At 38.6% G+C, this 18,712-nt stretch overlaps 1 protein-coding gene across 1 annotated transcript in view; it reads left to right on the forward strand.

Moving 5' to 3' along the window:
- The first annotated feature begins 258 nt into the window (after positions 1-258).
- Positions 259-18,712, forward strand: part of STX17 (syntaxin 17) — a 26,188-nt gene continuing 7,734 nt past the window's right edge. The window contains exons 1-3 of the mRNA XM_009885882.1: positions 259-381; positions 8,101-8,166; positions 16,605-16,824. Coding sequence (XP_009884184.1) covers positions 259-381; positions 8,101-8,166; positions 16,605-16,824 — 409 coding nt within the window. The remainder of the gene's footprint in view (positions 382-8,100; positions 8,167-16,604; positions 16,825-18,712) is intronic.

Below are 18,712 nucleotides of genomic sequence, written 5' to 3' on the forward strand. Positions count from 1 at the left end.
TCCAAAGCGTGCAAATAAATGGAAATCATACATTTAAATGCAAATAGAGTATCTAAATTTTAAGTAGTTAATATTGCTCAAGTGTGGGTTTGGAATATACGTGATTATCAGAAAGACTGATTTACCTTATTTTGCTTTCTCTTAAAAAGCGATTCTAAATTACCACATTTTTTTAAGCCTGTAACTCTTTGTGTTTTAGGTGTTTCTGCCTTGGTGAAGGTATAGTGGGCAAGTATTGACTTGAAAGCTGCTTTTAGGATGTCTGAAGATGATGAAAAAGTTAAGCTCCGTCGAATTGAACCTGCCATTCAGAAATTCGTTAAAGTGGCAATTCCAACAGATTTGGAGAGGTTAAGAAAACACCAAATAAATATTGAGAAGGTTAGTGTTCATTTTTTACTAACATAGTTCCTTTTGCAGTATAGAAGCAGTCACACTGGAAGATTATGTAGAGGTTTCAATGGAAAATTGATTATTAAATGTTTTAATTCAAATTTCGCTAAAAATGAAACTTCTGTATTGCCTGGTCATTCAGTGTGTACAAAGGCCTTTACTAGTGGGAACTAGTTAATCAACACTAGTGTTTTGTGTTAAAAAGTTGTTGCAAGGAAAGCAGCCTAATAGTCTTTATTTTTAAGTCATGATCGTTACCTGCCAACTATTCTGAATAACTTACTGTTTATACCTATCTTTTTCTATATATATTTTTAAACTGAGGTGAGAGAAATTATTTAAGTAAATAGAAAAAGAATTGTATCAAAATTGCAGCATGTTTATATGTTTTTTGTTGACATTAGCTCACACTTGACAGTGAAACTGAATGTGGTTTCAGGAAAAATTAGTGTCAAGTTTAATTCTTCCGTACATTGTGGCAGTGCCTGTACTGGTAAAATAAAGGTGCCCAGGACAGTTGTCTGGCATGAAAAGGCCTATGTGTGTATTATTAAACGCTCATATTCTGCAAAACAGAGTGGCTGCATCCACACTGCTAGTTGGCAGTAGCCTCTGTTCTGTGTTTATAACTCCTTAACTGTTCTCAGGAATTCTTTATGTGAGAGAGCTATTTGGCATGGCCAAAACCACGCCAGGGACAGTTCTAACAATTTAATGGCACAGATGACCAGATTTCAGACTTGAAATGTTCACAGTCTCTGTTTATTATTATAACTATAGCCTGTGGAAACAGAGGAATTGGTTTGTTGAGGAACATGATAAGAGATTTACTATAAAACAGGTGACACCAGGTAAAAACCGAAAAGAGTGAGTGATTCAGGAAATACGCTTACAGTCATAATACCAACATTGCAATGGAATTTTTGAAATGACTGATAAAAGACATATTTGTTTAGAAAAGATTATACTTACCACCACAGAAAAATCAGTGACAGTGTCTGTGACAGTTCTGTGAAGTTCTGTACATATATCTGAAAAATCATACATAGAATTAATTTCACTGGGCTTGTTCACGATTTATAAAATCAAGTGTATATGTCTGTCTGGGTGGTGTAGGACAACTATCTAGATTTTTTAACACCTTGGGAAGGAATGAATAAATGGGAAGAAAATATGTAAACATGATTTTGATTTCCTGAAAAGTGTGGCTTGAAGGGTATGCATAATGTTAATGTTGAAACTATTTTGTATTTTACTGTTGCCACTTTTTTCACAACTCTAGTATAACTTTACTGTAACTTTACGAAGTGGGTCACATTTTGGTGGAAATTTTCCATGCTAGGTTTCTGCCTTGAGTAGTTCTGGGATGGGGGAGGAGGAAAAATACGTCCATGCATTTGTTTCTGAGAACATAGTCAAGAAATACTATGTTGTTCAAGTGATAACATTTCTTACTAAAAGAAATGACTTAGTTTAAGTGATAGTGATTGATAGTTTAGTGATAATAATTTCTTTTCAAAGCAGTGACGTGTTAGAATTTTGAGATTTTTTTTGTGGAGTGGTTTTTGTTTGGACTGTACATTTTACTAAGCTTCTAAAAATCTACCATGTTTTAGCCAAGAGGTACAATTGTGAAAAAGAAAGTGGTTTGCAGGTACTCACTGGACACTGGTTAAACTCCACCAGCTGAAGATTGCTAAAGATTTACCCAACACTGGACACACTCCTGTGCTTAGAAATTACCAGAGCTCATTCTTGGAGTTGCTAATTTGATTGGTTCTGAATCTGAAAATGAAAACAGGGAGATGATTCCCACACTCTCATCCTCTTACTTTCCCTTACTTGTGTGCAAGAGGAAAGTCTTCCTGGCTCATGTAAATAAAAGATAAAGAGTTGGGTGGGGGGAGCTTGTGAAGAAGTACCTCAGATGGAAGGTGCAAGTGCAGATATGGTGGCTGGCCGTGGGACGAGATTAAGACTGGGATGGAGCAAGACCTGGGGCTGCTGAGACTAATGATGGGAGATAATCGTTTGACTCTTTCCTGGTAAGGGTATAATAAGGACACAATAAGGATATGAACTGCAATATTCACAAACTGAAAAGTGTATTAGTATAATATTTGCCTGAAGCAATAACTTCTGAATGAGACAAGCTATTTTTTTCAGTCACAGCATGTTGTTTACTCTTCGTTATTCCATATTTGTATAACTCATTACATTACGTAGATGCTAGCTGATTCAGCATTTTTTTGCCTTGGAATCGGCCAGTTTGCAGCAGCCCCATACTGTAGTCGCCTGGAGCAGTTTTCTGTTCTCTAGCTTCTCCCATAAAGAACAATTAATTGAGTTACTTTGCATCGTAGCCAGAGTACAGAGGAGTCAGTATTAGCCTTGCTCATGGGTGAGATGATGATGGAGCAAGGAGCCTCAACTGTTAAATTGCCCTGGAGAGGTGTACAAGCTCCAGGGATCAGTGCGTACGTCTCTCGGTGTGCATGGCCCATACCTAGCAGTGGCCATGGAGCTATCTAAGGGTTACTGGTGAAGAATAATGCAGAATAGGACAGGATTCAGAGGTGCCTAGAGGAGAGCATCGTAATAATAGCTTTTCCATGCAAGCTGTTTCATTCAAATAGAGGCAGTCTCGGTAGCTCGGTTGTTCCCTTCGTTCTCTAACCAGAAGTTGCACAACTGTGCGTGGAAGCAACGTGCGTTTGTCCTGATCCACCAAGAGGGATTTCTTGGTTGCAGAAAGGTAGGTTTTGGCCCACAGTTGGCTTATGTTAAAATTACATTTAAAAATACACCTTCAGTGCAGGACTCCAGTTAGCATCAACAGCATCAATGAGTGTGGAGCAGTGAGGTGTACTATTCTTCAGTCTTGAAGAAGGCATTCAGAAGAGATGCAGTTAATAAAAAACCACAAAAGGGTGGCATAAAAACTACAGCCTTGCCTCAAAAGAGCAAATGGGTGGTCACTGGAAAAAGGTTGTCCATCGAAGGGAGGGGGGAGCTGACCTGCCAGGCAGAATGGGAAGTGATTAGCGGGGCAAATGAGTGTTACACAAATGTTTTTGTTGCACTTTGAAGGTAAAGATAAGCTCTTGATGTGTGTTAAGGTAGTAATTAGGGAGAGAGGATGGAGGGGATTGGCATAACTCTTACGCTGCCTGATTATTTTTTTTTAAATAGTACTACTATTATTTGCTAAATACTGTCCATATATGTAAACCCCGCTTCATTTAGGATATATAAAAACCCTATCAAGAAGCTTCAAAAGGCATTGGGTGTTGTAATGAGAGAGAGAGACATGATCAGTTATTACCCTGTGTAGTACTTACCAGTTTGAGGTATGATCTTGGAAATTACTGCATTTTGCAGAACCTGGTCAGTGAGGAGAGGTAGCCAGTTACTGGTTGACCCTGCTGAAAATCTCATACATGTTTAGACAAAGAATAATTATGCTGTGTCTAGCCAGATAGTGTTACCGTGGTGTCAGGGAGGGGGTGAAATACATTCCATTTAATTCAGCCATGTATTGGTCAACTGAAGTCTTCATTGGCCCCTTTATTGTATCTGGTTTGGACATTTCTTGAGATTTTCAGGTTTTTGATGGTATCACTGTGGATGAGCTGTTCAGTCAACATAATAAAATTTGCATATCAGAAAAATCCTTAAATAATTGTAAACATAGTTCTTAAAGTGCTAATTGCGCTTCCTCTAGAATAACACTTTTATGAAAGCAAGAAGTGGTAGCAACATTTAGTACAGATTTGTCTTTCTGATTTCAGAATACTGTTAAAAATTTCTGCATCTCTAGACAGTATAAATCCTGGCAGATTTGATATTTGAATTAGTAATTAATAGAATTATTAGAAACAAGTAACTATGGATAAAACCTTTAAATAAACAATTGGTAACTATACCATAAGGTATTTAGCAGTACTAAAGACTTCAGAACTTCTGTGTATTGACAAAAAATATGACACATTTATGGGAAGTAATACATCTGAGTACAAAAATAGTCCCTAAATGCCAGATTCCTTAAAAGGCCCACACTCAGTGTAATGTTCTTAAAATTTGCAAGTTTCTCTCTTTTTTTTTTTTAAATACTTTTATGGCTCTAAGAACTGTAAATATTCTGAAGTTTAGTTTTGATTTATGAGAAGGTGAGAATGAAAATATGGCAAATCGGAATTTGAAATCTGTCACTAGATAGTTTTAGATTATCAGAACACTAGCAATAGTTTGGTTGAAGTACTTCCGTGATAATTTGCATTTTATACCTTTTAAATGCATTTTAGCCGTAACGAATGTGTTACAGTGAGCTGTCAGCATCAGCAGCTTAAATGGTTTTCTCTGAAATACTTTTTGCAAAATTAACTTTCAGCCATGTAAACCAAACATCCCTAGAGGTAAAGGGATAATTTTGTAGAATCTGGTCCTGTTTATTTTACAGGCTACTTTTAAGCAAAAATCACTAATTATGTCAAATTGCTTAGAGCAGCAACATTATTTACTTATGATGAAGCCAATATCTCTAACCTCATTTCATGAATATTGATTTAAACCTTAGGTTCCAGAGATAGTGTGAACAATTAATCTACTAAATCACTATTTGAAGAAACTATAAAATCGATATATAATGAAATTTGACCTGGAGTATACCTTTCCAGAGGAAGTGGCTACCATAAATCCATGGTCATTGCTTCTCAACTGTTTGAGAGTCCAACTTTCCATATGCCAGTTTCTGAAGACTTAAAAATTACATCCCTAAGAAATCAGTACTCTATGCCAGGTTTTTTTATCTTTCCACGTTTTCCCCAAAGAGTTCATGTTTTCTAAAGTGCGTTCCATGGATTGGATGGCCTTTCACTCCAAAACAGGGAATGAAATGCATACTTATCCAAAAGAGTTACAACTTTCTGTTAGCTTCTGTTAGATGAAAGCAATTGTCATGGTACTACAGGAAGGTGGAGATTTTGGCATGCTGCCCTAAACTTTGTTGGTAATAGGCAACAATCCTTAAAAATAATAATAAAAAAGTGCTCTAAGACATGGCATCCTTTTCTCTGTTGCTCTCAGTTTTCATTTCGTTTCCTGTGACTGCCAAAGTTAAAGGATGTTGTGTGAAACACTTTCCACCTTTCACTGACAAGCATTGTTGTGGTGGGAAGATCCATAAAGGTGACACAAAATGAGAAATAAAGATATCTGAGTCTTATTGCAGTCTTCATCAGAATGTATACATTTGTTTAAGACAGTTGTTGTAGAGCTTTTAGAAATACTGCTGAGCGCTACCTGCTACAAAATTAATGTAGGGGATATTCTGAAAAGCTTTGAGTTCTCTCCATGTCTACTGGATACTTTCAAGGAGAAATGGAAGGGATCCAAAGCATAACCATGAAGGTTTCTTTCTAAAGAGAGCTCTCAAAAGAGAGTGGGACAAAGAGGAAAAGAGCTTGAGTGTCTAAGAGTAACCTTATGTTTTGTATTTCTGATATAGAGTACAAACTATTTGGCTATAGCACAATTATGAATAAATATCATAGAATCATGGAACCATAGAGTGGTTTGGATTAGAAGGGACCGTTAATGACCATGTAGACCAACCGCACTGTCATGGGCAGGGACATCTTTCACTAGACCAGGTTGGACAGAGCTCTGGCCAACCTGGCCTTGAACACTTCCAGGAACGGGGCATGCACAGCTTCTCTGGGCAACCTGTTCCAGTGTCTCACCACCTTCATCGTAAAAAGTTTCTTCCTATGTCCTGCAGGCTTTAGTAAAAAGTCTCTGTCTTTCTTCTAAGCCCTCTTTATATAAATTGAAAGGCTGCAATTAGGTCTCCTCAGAGCCGTCTGTTCTCCAGGCTGAACAATCCCAACTCTCTCAGCCTGTCCTCATAGGAAGGGTGTTCCAACCCTCTGACCATTTTTGTGGCCTTCCTCTGGAACTGCTCTAACAGGTTAGGACTCCATAAGTGTTTTTACTTCATGGACCTCTCTGTTTTACTTGTATTTGTTAATGATAAATAATGTCAATACCATCTCTTCTCAAGGTTTGCTCTCCTTGAGTCTCCCAGAGTCAACATTGCCCAGGAGTATGGCCTACTTTGTGTTGGATGAAAAAGAGAAGTCAACAAGGAAGAATTCTCTGACCACATGAATGACATTGCTCTGGGTGTATTAAGTCAGTGGATTCTTTGAAGTCATTACTAGCATACTAGGAATTCTGAAGCAAAGTAATAAAACTTCTAAATATTTAAAGCAGATAAACGTGCTGGGCATTTCTAATGGAAATTTTAAAGAGCAATGAAGATTTCTTGAGGAATTCTTCTTGTTGGTCTAAGTTGGAAAACAGGATTTTTTTATTGTTTGTTATGTGGACAATATATTACAGTCAGTTGAAATTGAAAAGGTAATTTTTCCCCAGGCCCCTGCTGTTCCACCCTCAGAAATTCCCATTTCAGTACCCTTTCAGGGATGACTGAATTGAAAGATCAACTGTTGATACAGATTAATTTTTTTGTCCATTTTATTTTAAAGAACAGTGGCAGTAATTTTAATGGCATAATAATTTATGCAGAAGTTGCTAGTTTCCCAGAAAAATTACTTTAATCTGACTTAATTGAACACTCAACTGTTTCTCTTCCATAGCACTGCATAATCCTAACATGAAAGAACTTTTTTCTCTGAAAATAAGAAGTAACTTCAGATTTCTTGTTGTATTTTAGGAAGCTGAGTAACTTGTGATCCTTATTGCTGTGGCCTCTAAAATTATGAAAAGAATGAAGGAAAGGTGTAGGCTGTAGATAGAGTTTTTTATTGGTAGCAAAGCATATTAAGAAATTCAAGAATTAAACTTTACATAAAAATGCCTCAGAAATCATGGTATTTTGTCTCGTTACTTAAACAATTAAAACCAATGTTTTAATATTGTCTAGTATCTTAAATGCATTCTTTGATGGTTTCAGCCCGTGTCTCAGGAATCACAGCTTCTACTTCTATTATTTTACTACTCTTTTTCATGACGATGTCTCTATATTATTTAGGTCAACTAGCAATAGCAGGGATTGATTTATTTTCATGATGAAAAGGGTTTATATGTGTTGATATGCAGTTCTTTTGCAAAACTTGCTCTCTACTGATGGAATAATTATTCTGGTCTCTGTCCCATGGAAAGCACTGTATGGATAGTCTCCCACTGAAGTTAGTGGAGCCTTATGCAGGTGCCACATCTGCCCTGATGGTTCTCGCAGATGTGTTTGTAACTATATAGAAATCGTAAGTGTAAATGTGGATAGTGGTGTTGTGTAACGAATGCAATTCTCTTTGTAAATATCATCACATACCTTTTTGTTCTATATGACCAGTACTGCTTATACCCTATTCCATTCCTTTTTCTTCCTTCTCCCCTTTGGCCACTGAGTTGTTATGCCACAGCAGTATCGGGATGCTTCTCTGTTGTTAAAAACTTCTGCTGAAACCCTGGTTATCTGCAGTTCAGTAAAATACATTGTACAAAATTATTCACAAAGTACATTGCTGTTTACCTCTCTAATTTTGCAGTGGAAATACCTATGGCTCAGCTCCTTTACTGTCAATTTTAGAAAAGAAAAGTGATTATTTACAGAAGGTTCCTTTTTTTCTACATAGCTCATTGGTAAAAATAGCAATTATATGGAGTATTTCTCCTTTATTTTAGTATCAAAGATGCAGGCTCTGGGACAGATTGCATGAAGAGCACATTAACGCAGGACGAACAGTTCAGGTAAGGATATTAAAATGACTGCGATATTAATGGAATTAAATTACATACATAGTACTGGTTACCTCGGAGATGCATCTTCATGGACATGTGTATTTGACAGATGGATTTGACAAGTACATGGTAATGCTTTACTTTTTTTAAAAGGTAGGGATTTCCTAATTGTTTTCTATAAGGCATATTACAAACAGAAATATTTCAGGATTCTTGAACAAACAATAGTTTGGAGACTGGTCTTTTGCAAACTGTCCTCTTACATTACAAAATTATAAGACAGGAGTTGCAATAAGGATACTGTTAATTTTAAAGCATGGTTTCAGACCAAACACAGAACATCTGGACTACTAGTTTGGTGTGCAGATCTCTTGTTAGATGCATGATATCATCAAAGGAGGAAATAGCAGATGCATTTGTCAGCATGGCATCATCTCAGTGACTTCATGCATAGTCACCTGTAACTCAGCACACAGGGACTCTCACATCTGTTCCTAAAAAAAAAATGCGTGTCTTGATGAAAATGATGCAAAAGCTAATGCCAAACATCAGCCTTCACACTGCTAAATAGCACACAGCCGAAGAATGTTATCAGTACAGAAAAACACATAGACCAGATCTGAACTGCAAAGTTTGCTGATGCAGATATAGCAGCTAGTGGTTATAACATGCTGTACTGGCAAAACTCTGGGGACAGATGTATCTTTGCCAGCAGGAGAGGCGTCTTATTTTGGTTTCGTAGGTGTTGTTCAGAGAAGGGGCGTGACTTGTTACTGGGACAAACCTTTTGTGACCTACACTGCCTCTAGATGAGCATGCTTTACCAGCAAGGGGTAGCACGGTCCTAAACCACTATGTTTTATAATTCTAATACTGTAAATTCCTGTGTTTGTTGCAGTGTATCTATCAATAATTAGAGAAAAAGTAATCATGTTGAAGATGATGTTTTTAAATCCGTCAAGTGCTTTAGTAATAAAACCTCATATTTATCTCTAGAAACATTTATGTTTGTCTTGAACCTAAAGCCTGCCATTATCACTTTCAGCTAAAATAAATTTTCTTATGTTTTATTTAATGCTTATTGCTTTTAGATCTGGATGCAAGTTATGCATTTAAGTGGCTCACATTCTGATACCCAGAGAGCAGAACAAGTATCTGGGTCCATGCGAGAAGAGTAGACTAGCTCTTTGTTTTAATTAAATAGTTAGGAGTCTGGAGTACTTGATAATAAATTATATGACAGGTAGAATGTGTTTGCTGTAAGCTGTTTAAATGTTTACCAATGGACTTGTGATCTGTTTGTTTGCAAAGAAATCAGATTAATTATTGTGATACCAAATGTTCTCTGCAGCACACACTTTGCTCTCAAAATTAGATGTTGTAAAAATACATTAGGAATCCCTAAGTCAATATTGACCCAAGGCATCCGCCACAGGTTTTAGACAAATATATGCACAGCCACTCTACATTTAATCCATGTGCACATAATTAGCCATTTCTCTGAATTTTCAGTTTACCCAGAATAATTACTTCTGTTGTACTTTTGATGGTGGTCAAAATTATAATGGAAGTATAGATGAGCATAAATGTATACCTGTTCTTTCTGGTGACTGGATGCCACATTAAAAACTTCTAAAAAGGAAAATGAAGAACCCGGGGAAATCTGTGTATAGGGCATGATGACACCCTTTCAAAAATACTGAGAAAATAGCTCTTGTATACCGTGTATGTTTTCACGGTAGTACTCATGTAGATTGGTATTTTTAGGGACAGTCCATGGACTTCTTGAAATGTTAGGCCTGAATAAATATTCAGTTTTGCTAGGCTTTGCCCACATATGTGCTTAGTTAATTATTGCAAGATTTAAGTTAATTTCAATGAAACTAACTTTGTTGTAGCACCTAAGGACTGCCTTGATCATAGTCATAATGAGAGGCAGAAAAACGCTGCAGTTACTAGAGAGGATGTAAGACATTAAACAAAACAAAGGAAAAATACTGTTGATGAATGGTCTAGCTTTAGTCTATATTCACTCCACAAAAGGAGACTCTATTCTGCCAGGCATACCTAGGCAAAAGTAGTTTCTCCACTGTGTTGCTCTAACTGGGAAAGCTACTTGAAAAGTGTTAATTATTTTTTTTCTTTTTCACTTTTATGGTTTTAGTTTCAACTGAAAATGGCTTACAAGTAAAAGATGGTTTTCAGTGATCTCTTGCTTAAATCTTTAAAGCTTAGTTGTATGGCTCATGTCTTCTGTACCATCCTTAAAATTATGCAGTCTTCAAATTAAATATCTTTCTGGAATACTACACAAATATACAGGGAGAGCATGAGAAGCAGGGTAGAGGAGTGTCTTTATTGCCACAGGAAACTGTAGTATCAATGAAGGGTCACGTAAAATCAGCTCCCTGTTGCGGCCTGGGGCCATCTGTAGGACAGATGTATCGTTAGACTCAGAGTTTCTTTGACCTAAGCCAAGAAATTTGTAACATATATCCTTTATTACATTGCTTTGAACAAAGTCCAGAGAAGATGAGTGAAGGCAACATTACATTTGTGCAGCTAAGCTACAGCAATACTTTCATAAAAATCGTATTTATGTTTGAGAGGATTTAAAGTGGTGGGTTTGTTTGGAGGTGCTATTTACTTCTTAATTTAAAACAACAACATGCAGAATGGAGGGAGAGTTGACAGTGATGAATGCACAGAAGACAGGAGATAAAGAAAAAAAGGGTCTGACTTGTTGGATGTAACAGATCCTGTGTCATCCATGTACTATTTCAGCATAAAGAGTCTGAACTATTGGAAAATGTATGTGACATTACATTTAGTGATAGCACAACCAAGAAGAAGAAGAAGAAAAAGAGAATGTTGGTAGAGATTGAGTGCGATAATGGTGTGACCACCATCATTCAGTTAGCTGGTAGCGTTAGGAGCAGCATAGGCTGATGGGGATAGACTTAAGTGAAGTGCTGCAGTTTCTGAGTGCTCTGGTGGTATCAGCTTTGCCAGTGGTACATCGCGTAAGCAGTTACTTATGGCGCGTTTTTCAGGTAGCTGTTGCTGGGGGCCCTAGAACTTCAGATATTTCCATAACTGGTAGAGATATCACATGTTACATGGAAATCATCCTACAGCTCAAATCCTTTCTGCCTTTTCAAAGGTGTTGGTCATGGAATCATAGAATTGTTTGGGTTGGAAGGGACCTTTAAAGGTCATCTAATCCAACCTTCTGTGTAACAAGCAGGGACATCTTCAACTAGATCAGGTTGCTCAAAGCCCTGTCCAACCTCTCAGCCCTTTGACATTTGTACAAGATGTATCTGTGCAGACCTGTTGTTTATCCTGGTGCCCTGGGAGCCTCATGTTGGGTCAGCACCGAAGCACTGAAGCTGTCCTTACGCTCTTTGATCCTGCCTCTTTTCCTTGTGGTGTTATGTGTCCTTAATCAGCAGAATGCTGTGGCAGCACAGCCCAAGCTCTCTGCTGTGGCACGGTACTGCAGGTCGCTGTGTGCGTTTGCCTGCAGTTGAATAGGGATTCACTATTTCCTTCTTGATTGTCATCCGTTAACTTTTTCTCAGTAGTAATGAAGTTTGTTGCATGCAAGAAACAGGTGTTGCTGGTATAGCATCAGTGGTTGATGTTCACGAGTGTTGCGTATTTGAGTGTGAAGTGATGATAATATTTTAAGGCAGCCTACAGTAACCCTATGAAAATGTGGCATCCGTTTTTGATCGTTACATTACTTTGAAAATTAGTGAAGAAAAGTTACTGCTCTGAAAAACAAATACCCAGGTAGAATAGTCAGTCCAGTTTGGGCACCACACTTTTAAGGAAGGTGTGGACTGATCAGGGAGGATTCAGGGATAGTGATGAAAATGGTCAGAAATTGGGAAAACAAGACTTATTTGGAAAGACTGACAAATTCGCTGTTTTACCCAAAGAATGCCTGATAGTGGCGTGCTGTTGTTTGTGAATGTGGAAGAGATGGTAGTAGAGAGGACAGGGCTTGCTGTTCTCTGTTTTGAACAGAGAGGATTAGAAGTACCTGGTTTGAGTTGAGGCAAGAGAGAGTTCTGTTAGACATGAGTAAAATGCTGTAGCAATTAGGACAATGAATTCTTGCAACATAATATCAAGGAGGTTGTAGCTCTTCATAAGGAAGTCCTTTTAAGACCAGATTAGATAAACAATTGTCAGAAATAAAATAGGGAGAAGCAGATCATGCACTGAAGGGATGACTTCCCAAGGTTTTTGCCAGCTTTATTTTCCTGAGTTTTTTGTGAGAAAGGCTGTTGCTTGGTTTTGGAAGCTAACAAACCAAAATTGCAAATATTATAAAGAAAAATTCTGTGTCTTTTGGGCTGAAGTTGGTGGGTTCAAAACTCAGGAGTTCCCATAAATTGAAACAGGATTTTGTATTACCTTCCCTGCTGAGTAAGCTTGGGTTTAAAAGTGGAAACAGTTGGGAAGAGGGTGATATACTTCTATGCTCTACCCAGAAATTAAACTCTGTCCCATTAAAATGATTATGAAAAGAAGTCACAGTCATTTGCATATCCATAACATTTATCATGTTACACCCTGGTGAGCTCCTAAGATGTGTCTCCTCGCAGTGGGGCTTAGCTTGCTTGCTACGCTGAATCCGTTTAGCTTCTGTTTAATTGACAATAAATGGAACAAAAGTCCTCTCAAAACCACAAAGGAAGAGGTAATAAAATTAAATTTCACCAAATAGGCAAATGCCATCATTTGATTCCTTCATCGTCTTTCTCACAAATATTTTTCTTTGATCAGCGAGGTAATAATGAACAGTGAAAGTGGGGATCTAATTTAGCCGTTCCTTGGAGCGGGTAGTTCATTTCTCTTGAAGCTCCACTTTGAGGATTTTTGGAAACTCCAGCTGTGAGTTGGTGGTTGTGTTGGTCACTGCCCAGTAACTGTATTCATTATAGCCGTGCATTGGCTGTACTGGAAATTCATCCCAGCTGCAGCGGTGCAAATCCCTAGCAGAGTTACATTTGAATGCAATTTCAACTGGGAAATTTTCCTTTTTTTTTTTTTTTTAATGAAACTACTTTGGAAGCCTTATTAGCTTATCCGGAACTCACTATTGTCACTGTGTCACAACATGCTTTTATTGGACCTATCGTTTTTTGTCTCCTTCATGGCCAAAGATAGGATAATAATAATATTGTTTCCTGGAACAAAACAGCAGGATGGACTTCACTCAGTCCCCTGCATACAATTCTCACAAAATAGATAACTAAATGTTGTGCCTAAACAGTCCCATTTTGCCTTTTAAATGAAATTCCAAGATTTTATAAACTGAGAATTTTGGCATGTGGTGGACTATGACACTGGTGAAATTCTCCCTTTTTCAGTACTTATGGGCAGACTATGGGAAGAAGATAACAGTAAGAACAAGGTAGATTCAGATGGGAAATGTATGATGAAAATTACTGGGTACCATGTTTCTAATTCAACTCAATATCTTACAAAGTTATTTTTTATATCTCTCTTTTTTTAATTGCTAATCAGTGTTTTTTACCTGGGGTTAGCCTTAAATCATGCAGCCTGAATTGTCAAATAATACTCTTAATTTAAGCATACAATAGAATATACTCTTAGTAATTTGACAAATGATTTTTATGAATCAATAGCTCTTTCCTTGGTTGCCTAATATGGCTCGTGCATTGTTACTTTAATTTGTTGAATTTATTGCCTTCTTCTCTAATTATATTTCTACTATTTCTTTCATACATGTTAAAAAAAATTAATTCTACTAGTGTATATAAATAAAATAAGTTCCATCTAGTTCCTGCTTTTCCAGGTAAGCAATATTACCTTTCTAAGGCATTACCTGTACCTGGTTTGTATTACTGAAGAAAATCTTTCTTTTCCTAACCACTCACTGGTGTTAATCCATTCTCGTGTTCTACTGTGACAATAATATTGAAAACAGTTAGTAAATAGTACAATAAATAATACAATTTATTATATCATCTTACAATGTAATGCAATGAATATTGGTTTTATTACAGCCTTATTTTTTTATAATTAGGTTAAAACTGTGTCCTAAAACAATGAGTGGTATAATTTGAACTATAAATTTCTTCATTTGTAGAAAAATAAAAGTTGTGTGCATTTTTAGATTTTAAAAGCCTAGGCAACAAAAAAAACCCTCTATTTTTGCTGTACACAGAAATTTATCTCACAGGAGATGCCTGCACACAGACTCTTCTTGGTAATTGTGAATAGTGTACATCTTCTCAAAACTCACGTAACTAAAGAAATGTTTCTCTATTTTATTATATTTTATATTCCAAACAAATAGAGATATTTGTCCTTCTTCTGAAAAAAGAATATAAATATTGCAAAATAAAAAAGAAAAGAATCCCTCTCGTTTGTCCCTGAAGTTGTCTTTACGAAATGAAAGTGATAGTTTTGGGGTAGTTGGGGGTTGTGAATGATTGTATCCTGAAGTGCTGTAATCACCATAGGCACGTAGGAGAAAAAAAAAAAAAAAAAAAAAAAAAAAAGCAGCAGTCACTTATTTTAACTTGTTGCAACTTGTGTAAATATTTTGGCAAAGGCCTAAATTGATCACAGACACTGAAATACCTTCAGTAATTACATAGTGAATTAATTAGATGACTACTTTAGTTGAAACCCAAAATAAAACAAACTGATTTCTTTACTTGGAAAAGTAGATAAAGTATAAAATTGATAGCAGGAAAATAAAAATATTGATGGGGATGGCTTGAAAACTATTTATCCCTTGTTTCGTGGTTGGCCGATACTATGGATAAATTAGTTCACCAGAGAAGAAAATAGGTACCATCTCTTCCTTCACCTTTGGTTCTTATTCTCCTGGGGCAGATAGCTTCATTTACGCTGTGGAAAGTAGGCCACATCCAAAAAGACTCCATTCCCAACACAGCAATCCCGGTGATGCCTCAGTGCGCTGTTGAGGGACTGCTGTTTTGGGAGCTGCCACCCCCATTTAATTTTTTTATAGATAGGGGAGTGACCTCACAAGCAAATATTAAAAGTACAACAGACTTAGAAGTCTGGTTGTGAGGTAGTGGCACCTCCAAATAAGAATCACTTGATAGTACCGGTGCCTTCCTCTACGGACAGCTTTGAGCTCTGGTTGAGGTGACTAAATTGCTGACTTGCTCAGTATGGCTGGTGGCTACAGGACTGTCATCCACCTTAGGAATCACAGAATCATAAAACCATAGAATGGTTTAGATTGGAAGGGACCTTGAAAATCATCGAGTCCCACCCCCCCTGCCATGGACAGGGACACCTTCCACTAGACCAGGTTGCTCAAAGCCCCATCCAACCCGGCCCTGAACATTTCCAGGGATGGGGCCTTCACAACTTCCTTGGGCAACCTGTTCCAGTGTCTCACCATGCTCATAGTGAAAAATTTCTTCCTAATATCTATTCTAAATCTACCCTCTTCCAGTTTATAGCCATTACCCCTTGTCCTATCACGACATGCCCTTGTAAAAAGTCCCTCTCCAGCTTTCTTGTAGGCCCCCTTCAGATACTGGAAAGCTGCTATAAGGTCTCCCCAGAGCTTTGTCTTCTCCAGGCTAAACAACCCCAACTCTCTCAGCCTGTCCTCACAGGAGAGGTGCTCCAGCCCTCTGGTCATCTTTGTGGCCCTCCTCTGGACCCCCTCCAACATGTCCACGTCTTTCCTGTGCTGAGGGCTCCAGAGCTGGATGCGATATTCCAGGTGGGGTCTCACGAAAGTGGAGTAGAGGGACAGAATTGTGTCCCTCGACCTGCTGGCCATGCTTCTTTTGAGGCGGCCCAGGATACGGGTGGCCTCCTGGGCTGTGAGTGCACGTTGCTGGCTCATGTTGAGCTTCTCATCAACCAACACCCCCAAGTCCTTCTCCTCAGGGCTGTCCTCAGTCCAGTCCAGGAAGAGTAGGAGGTGGGTCATGTACTCAGAAGGGAGCATCTCTAGGTTGAGTTACCTCAAGTGAGGACAAGCCCCTTCTCTGCAGAGTGCTATATTTTTTATGGGCAGTACAAAAAGACCAGGCAATAGCACCAGGTCACAAAACAATAAAGTCTGGGAGACCCAGGAGGGGTTCAAAGGAAGGATCCACCGTGTTATGGGAGGCACGGGCTTTTACAGCAATGCGGGCATCTTTGACAGGCGAACCAGCAGCAGTCAAACAATGCAGTCTGGAAGCAAAAATGAATGTAGAGGAGAGGTGACGTGGAACATATGGAATTGCTTGAAAGCTGGGACTTTTCAGAGGTTTTTTTTGGTCATAGCTTATTAAAACTTAGAAATGGCACTTTTAATGATTATTTAAAGGTAATCAGGGTGATAGTTGCTGTTTGAGAAAACACAAAAGGTGTCTGGTGCTCTTACTTAATAAGCTACAAAATAACTCTTAAAACTCTTACAGCAACTCCGAGCCAATATGAGAGAGATGGAGAAACTCTGTTTGCGAGTCCGACAGGAAGACATCCCTGTTCTGCAGAGAATGATAAATCCAGTTAAAGAGGAAGCTTCATTTGCCATAAAAGACTTCCTGCAGCTCCATTCTGAATCTGCAGAAGAGCTTAAAAAGCAACTCGAAGGACAGGAGGATGCCTCTTTAACCAGATCTGCAACTGTAGGAGGAGGTAGTAGAATTTAATTTCTGTATTTCTCATATCTATATTGTTGTATTCAGTCTGCATTTTGTAACTGGAGTAACAAGTGAACAAATGAGATGACAGTTGAAGAATAATTGTTAATCAAGAAGTGGATTTTCCTACGCCGCACTTTTCTCATGACCTGTGACTGAGCTTTGATAAGTGGAGAATGCTATAATTAAAGTATCTTAAGAAATGAGGTAGTTGTGGCCTTCCATGAAAAAGATCCTGTAGCCATGGATCTTGAAATAGAAGACTGTTCTTATGAAGCAGAACACTTACATTCATGTTTCACAGTAGCTTGACTTCTTTCCCCCGCCCCTACAAATCACTTGATTGCGCGCGAGTGATCATTTAGGCCATTTTCATTGAATTAGTGCTTGCAGCATCAAGAAGAAAACAATTTTTATATGACAGATGGTATAATACGCCACTGCTGAAATACCTGGAAAAGAGGACCAAGTTTCTTTATAAAGGAGAACATCTCTTCCTGTAGCATTTTATCTCGGTAACTGATAAGAAAGCAGAAAACAGTATAAATCTGTTTAAATAAAAAATTTTGAAAACACACTATAACATGCTACAAGTGAGACATGTTTGCTGGTTTTCCCTCCTTTCTCTACAAAATGTCTTTAATTCCTTGTTCTACCATTCTGTCTTCAGGGGAATCTCTTATTATGCTCTGGCACCAGCTAGTGTTCTCTGCTAATGATCTGTGAGAAAGTTGGTTACATCAGGATTAAATCCTTCCACATAATAGTAATTAGTTTGATTGCTGCAGTAGCAGTATTTAAAATCGTTTGGAAATTTCATATGTCTTTTAAATTGAGAGAGTATTCTCAGTCAATGGCTTTGTAGAAGAACCTGCCATCAAATATGATTTCATGAACCTTCTTGTTGCTATATAGACAACTATGAGAACTCTTTTTAAGTTTGATTAACAAAAGCTAGCGAGTCTAACGGTCAAACAGGAAGAAAAGAAAAGTATATTTGGAAGACTGGGCTTGCTTTCAAGAATGTCATGTGCAGTAGTATCACCATTATGAATGTCAAGATATGTCAAATATACAGCCATAGAATGGTTTGAGTTGGAAAGGACCTTTGTCCAAGCCCCCTGCCATGGGCAGGGACACCTTTCACTAGATGAGAGTGGAGAGCAGTGATGAGTGGCATTCCTCAGGGGTCGGTACTGGGACCTGTACTGTTCAACATCTTTGTCGGCGACATGGACAATGGGGTCGAGTGCACCCTCAGCAAGTTTGCCGATGGTACCAAGCTGTTTGGAGAGGTGGACACACTGGAGGGGAGGGATGCCATCCAGAGGGACCTGGACAGGCTGGAGAGGTGGGCCCAAGCCAACCTCATGCAGTTCAACAAGGCCAAGTGCAAGGTCCTACAGCTGGGTTAGGGCAATCCCAAGCACAAATACAGGCTCAGTGGTGAATGGCTGGAGAGCAGCCCTGAGGAGAAGGACCTGGGGGTGCTGATTGACAAGAAGCTCAACATAAGCCAGCAATGTGCGATCGCAGCCCAGAAGGCCAACTGGGCTGCATCAGAAGTGTGGCCAGCAGGTCAAAGGAGGTGATTCTGCCCCTCTACTCCACTCTCGTGAGACCCCACCTGGAGTACTGCGTCCAGCTCTGGAGTAATCAACATAAGAAAGACATGGACCTGCTGGAGCGTGTCCAGAGGAGAGCCATGAGGATGATCCGAGGGCTGGAGCACTTCTCCTGTGAGGAGAGGCTGAGAGAGTTGGGACTGTTCAGCCTGGAGAAGAGAAGGCTCCGGGGAGATCTTATTGCGGCCTTCCAGTACCTAAAGGGGCCTACAGGAGAGCTGGGGAAGGACTTTTTACTAGGGCATGTAGTGACAGGAC

This window comes from Charadrius vociferus, unplaced genomic scaffold (genome assembly GCF_000708025.1).
Source record: "Charadrius vociferus isolate BGI_N301 unplaced genomic scaffold, ASM70802v2 scaffold195, whole genome shotgun sequence".
Classification (NCBI taxonomy): domain Eukaryota; kingdom Metazoa; phylum Chordata; class Aves; order Charadriiformes; family Charadriidae; genus Charadrius; species Charadrius vociferus.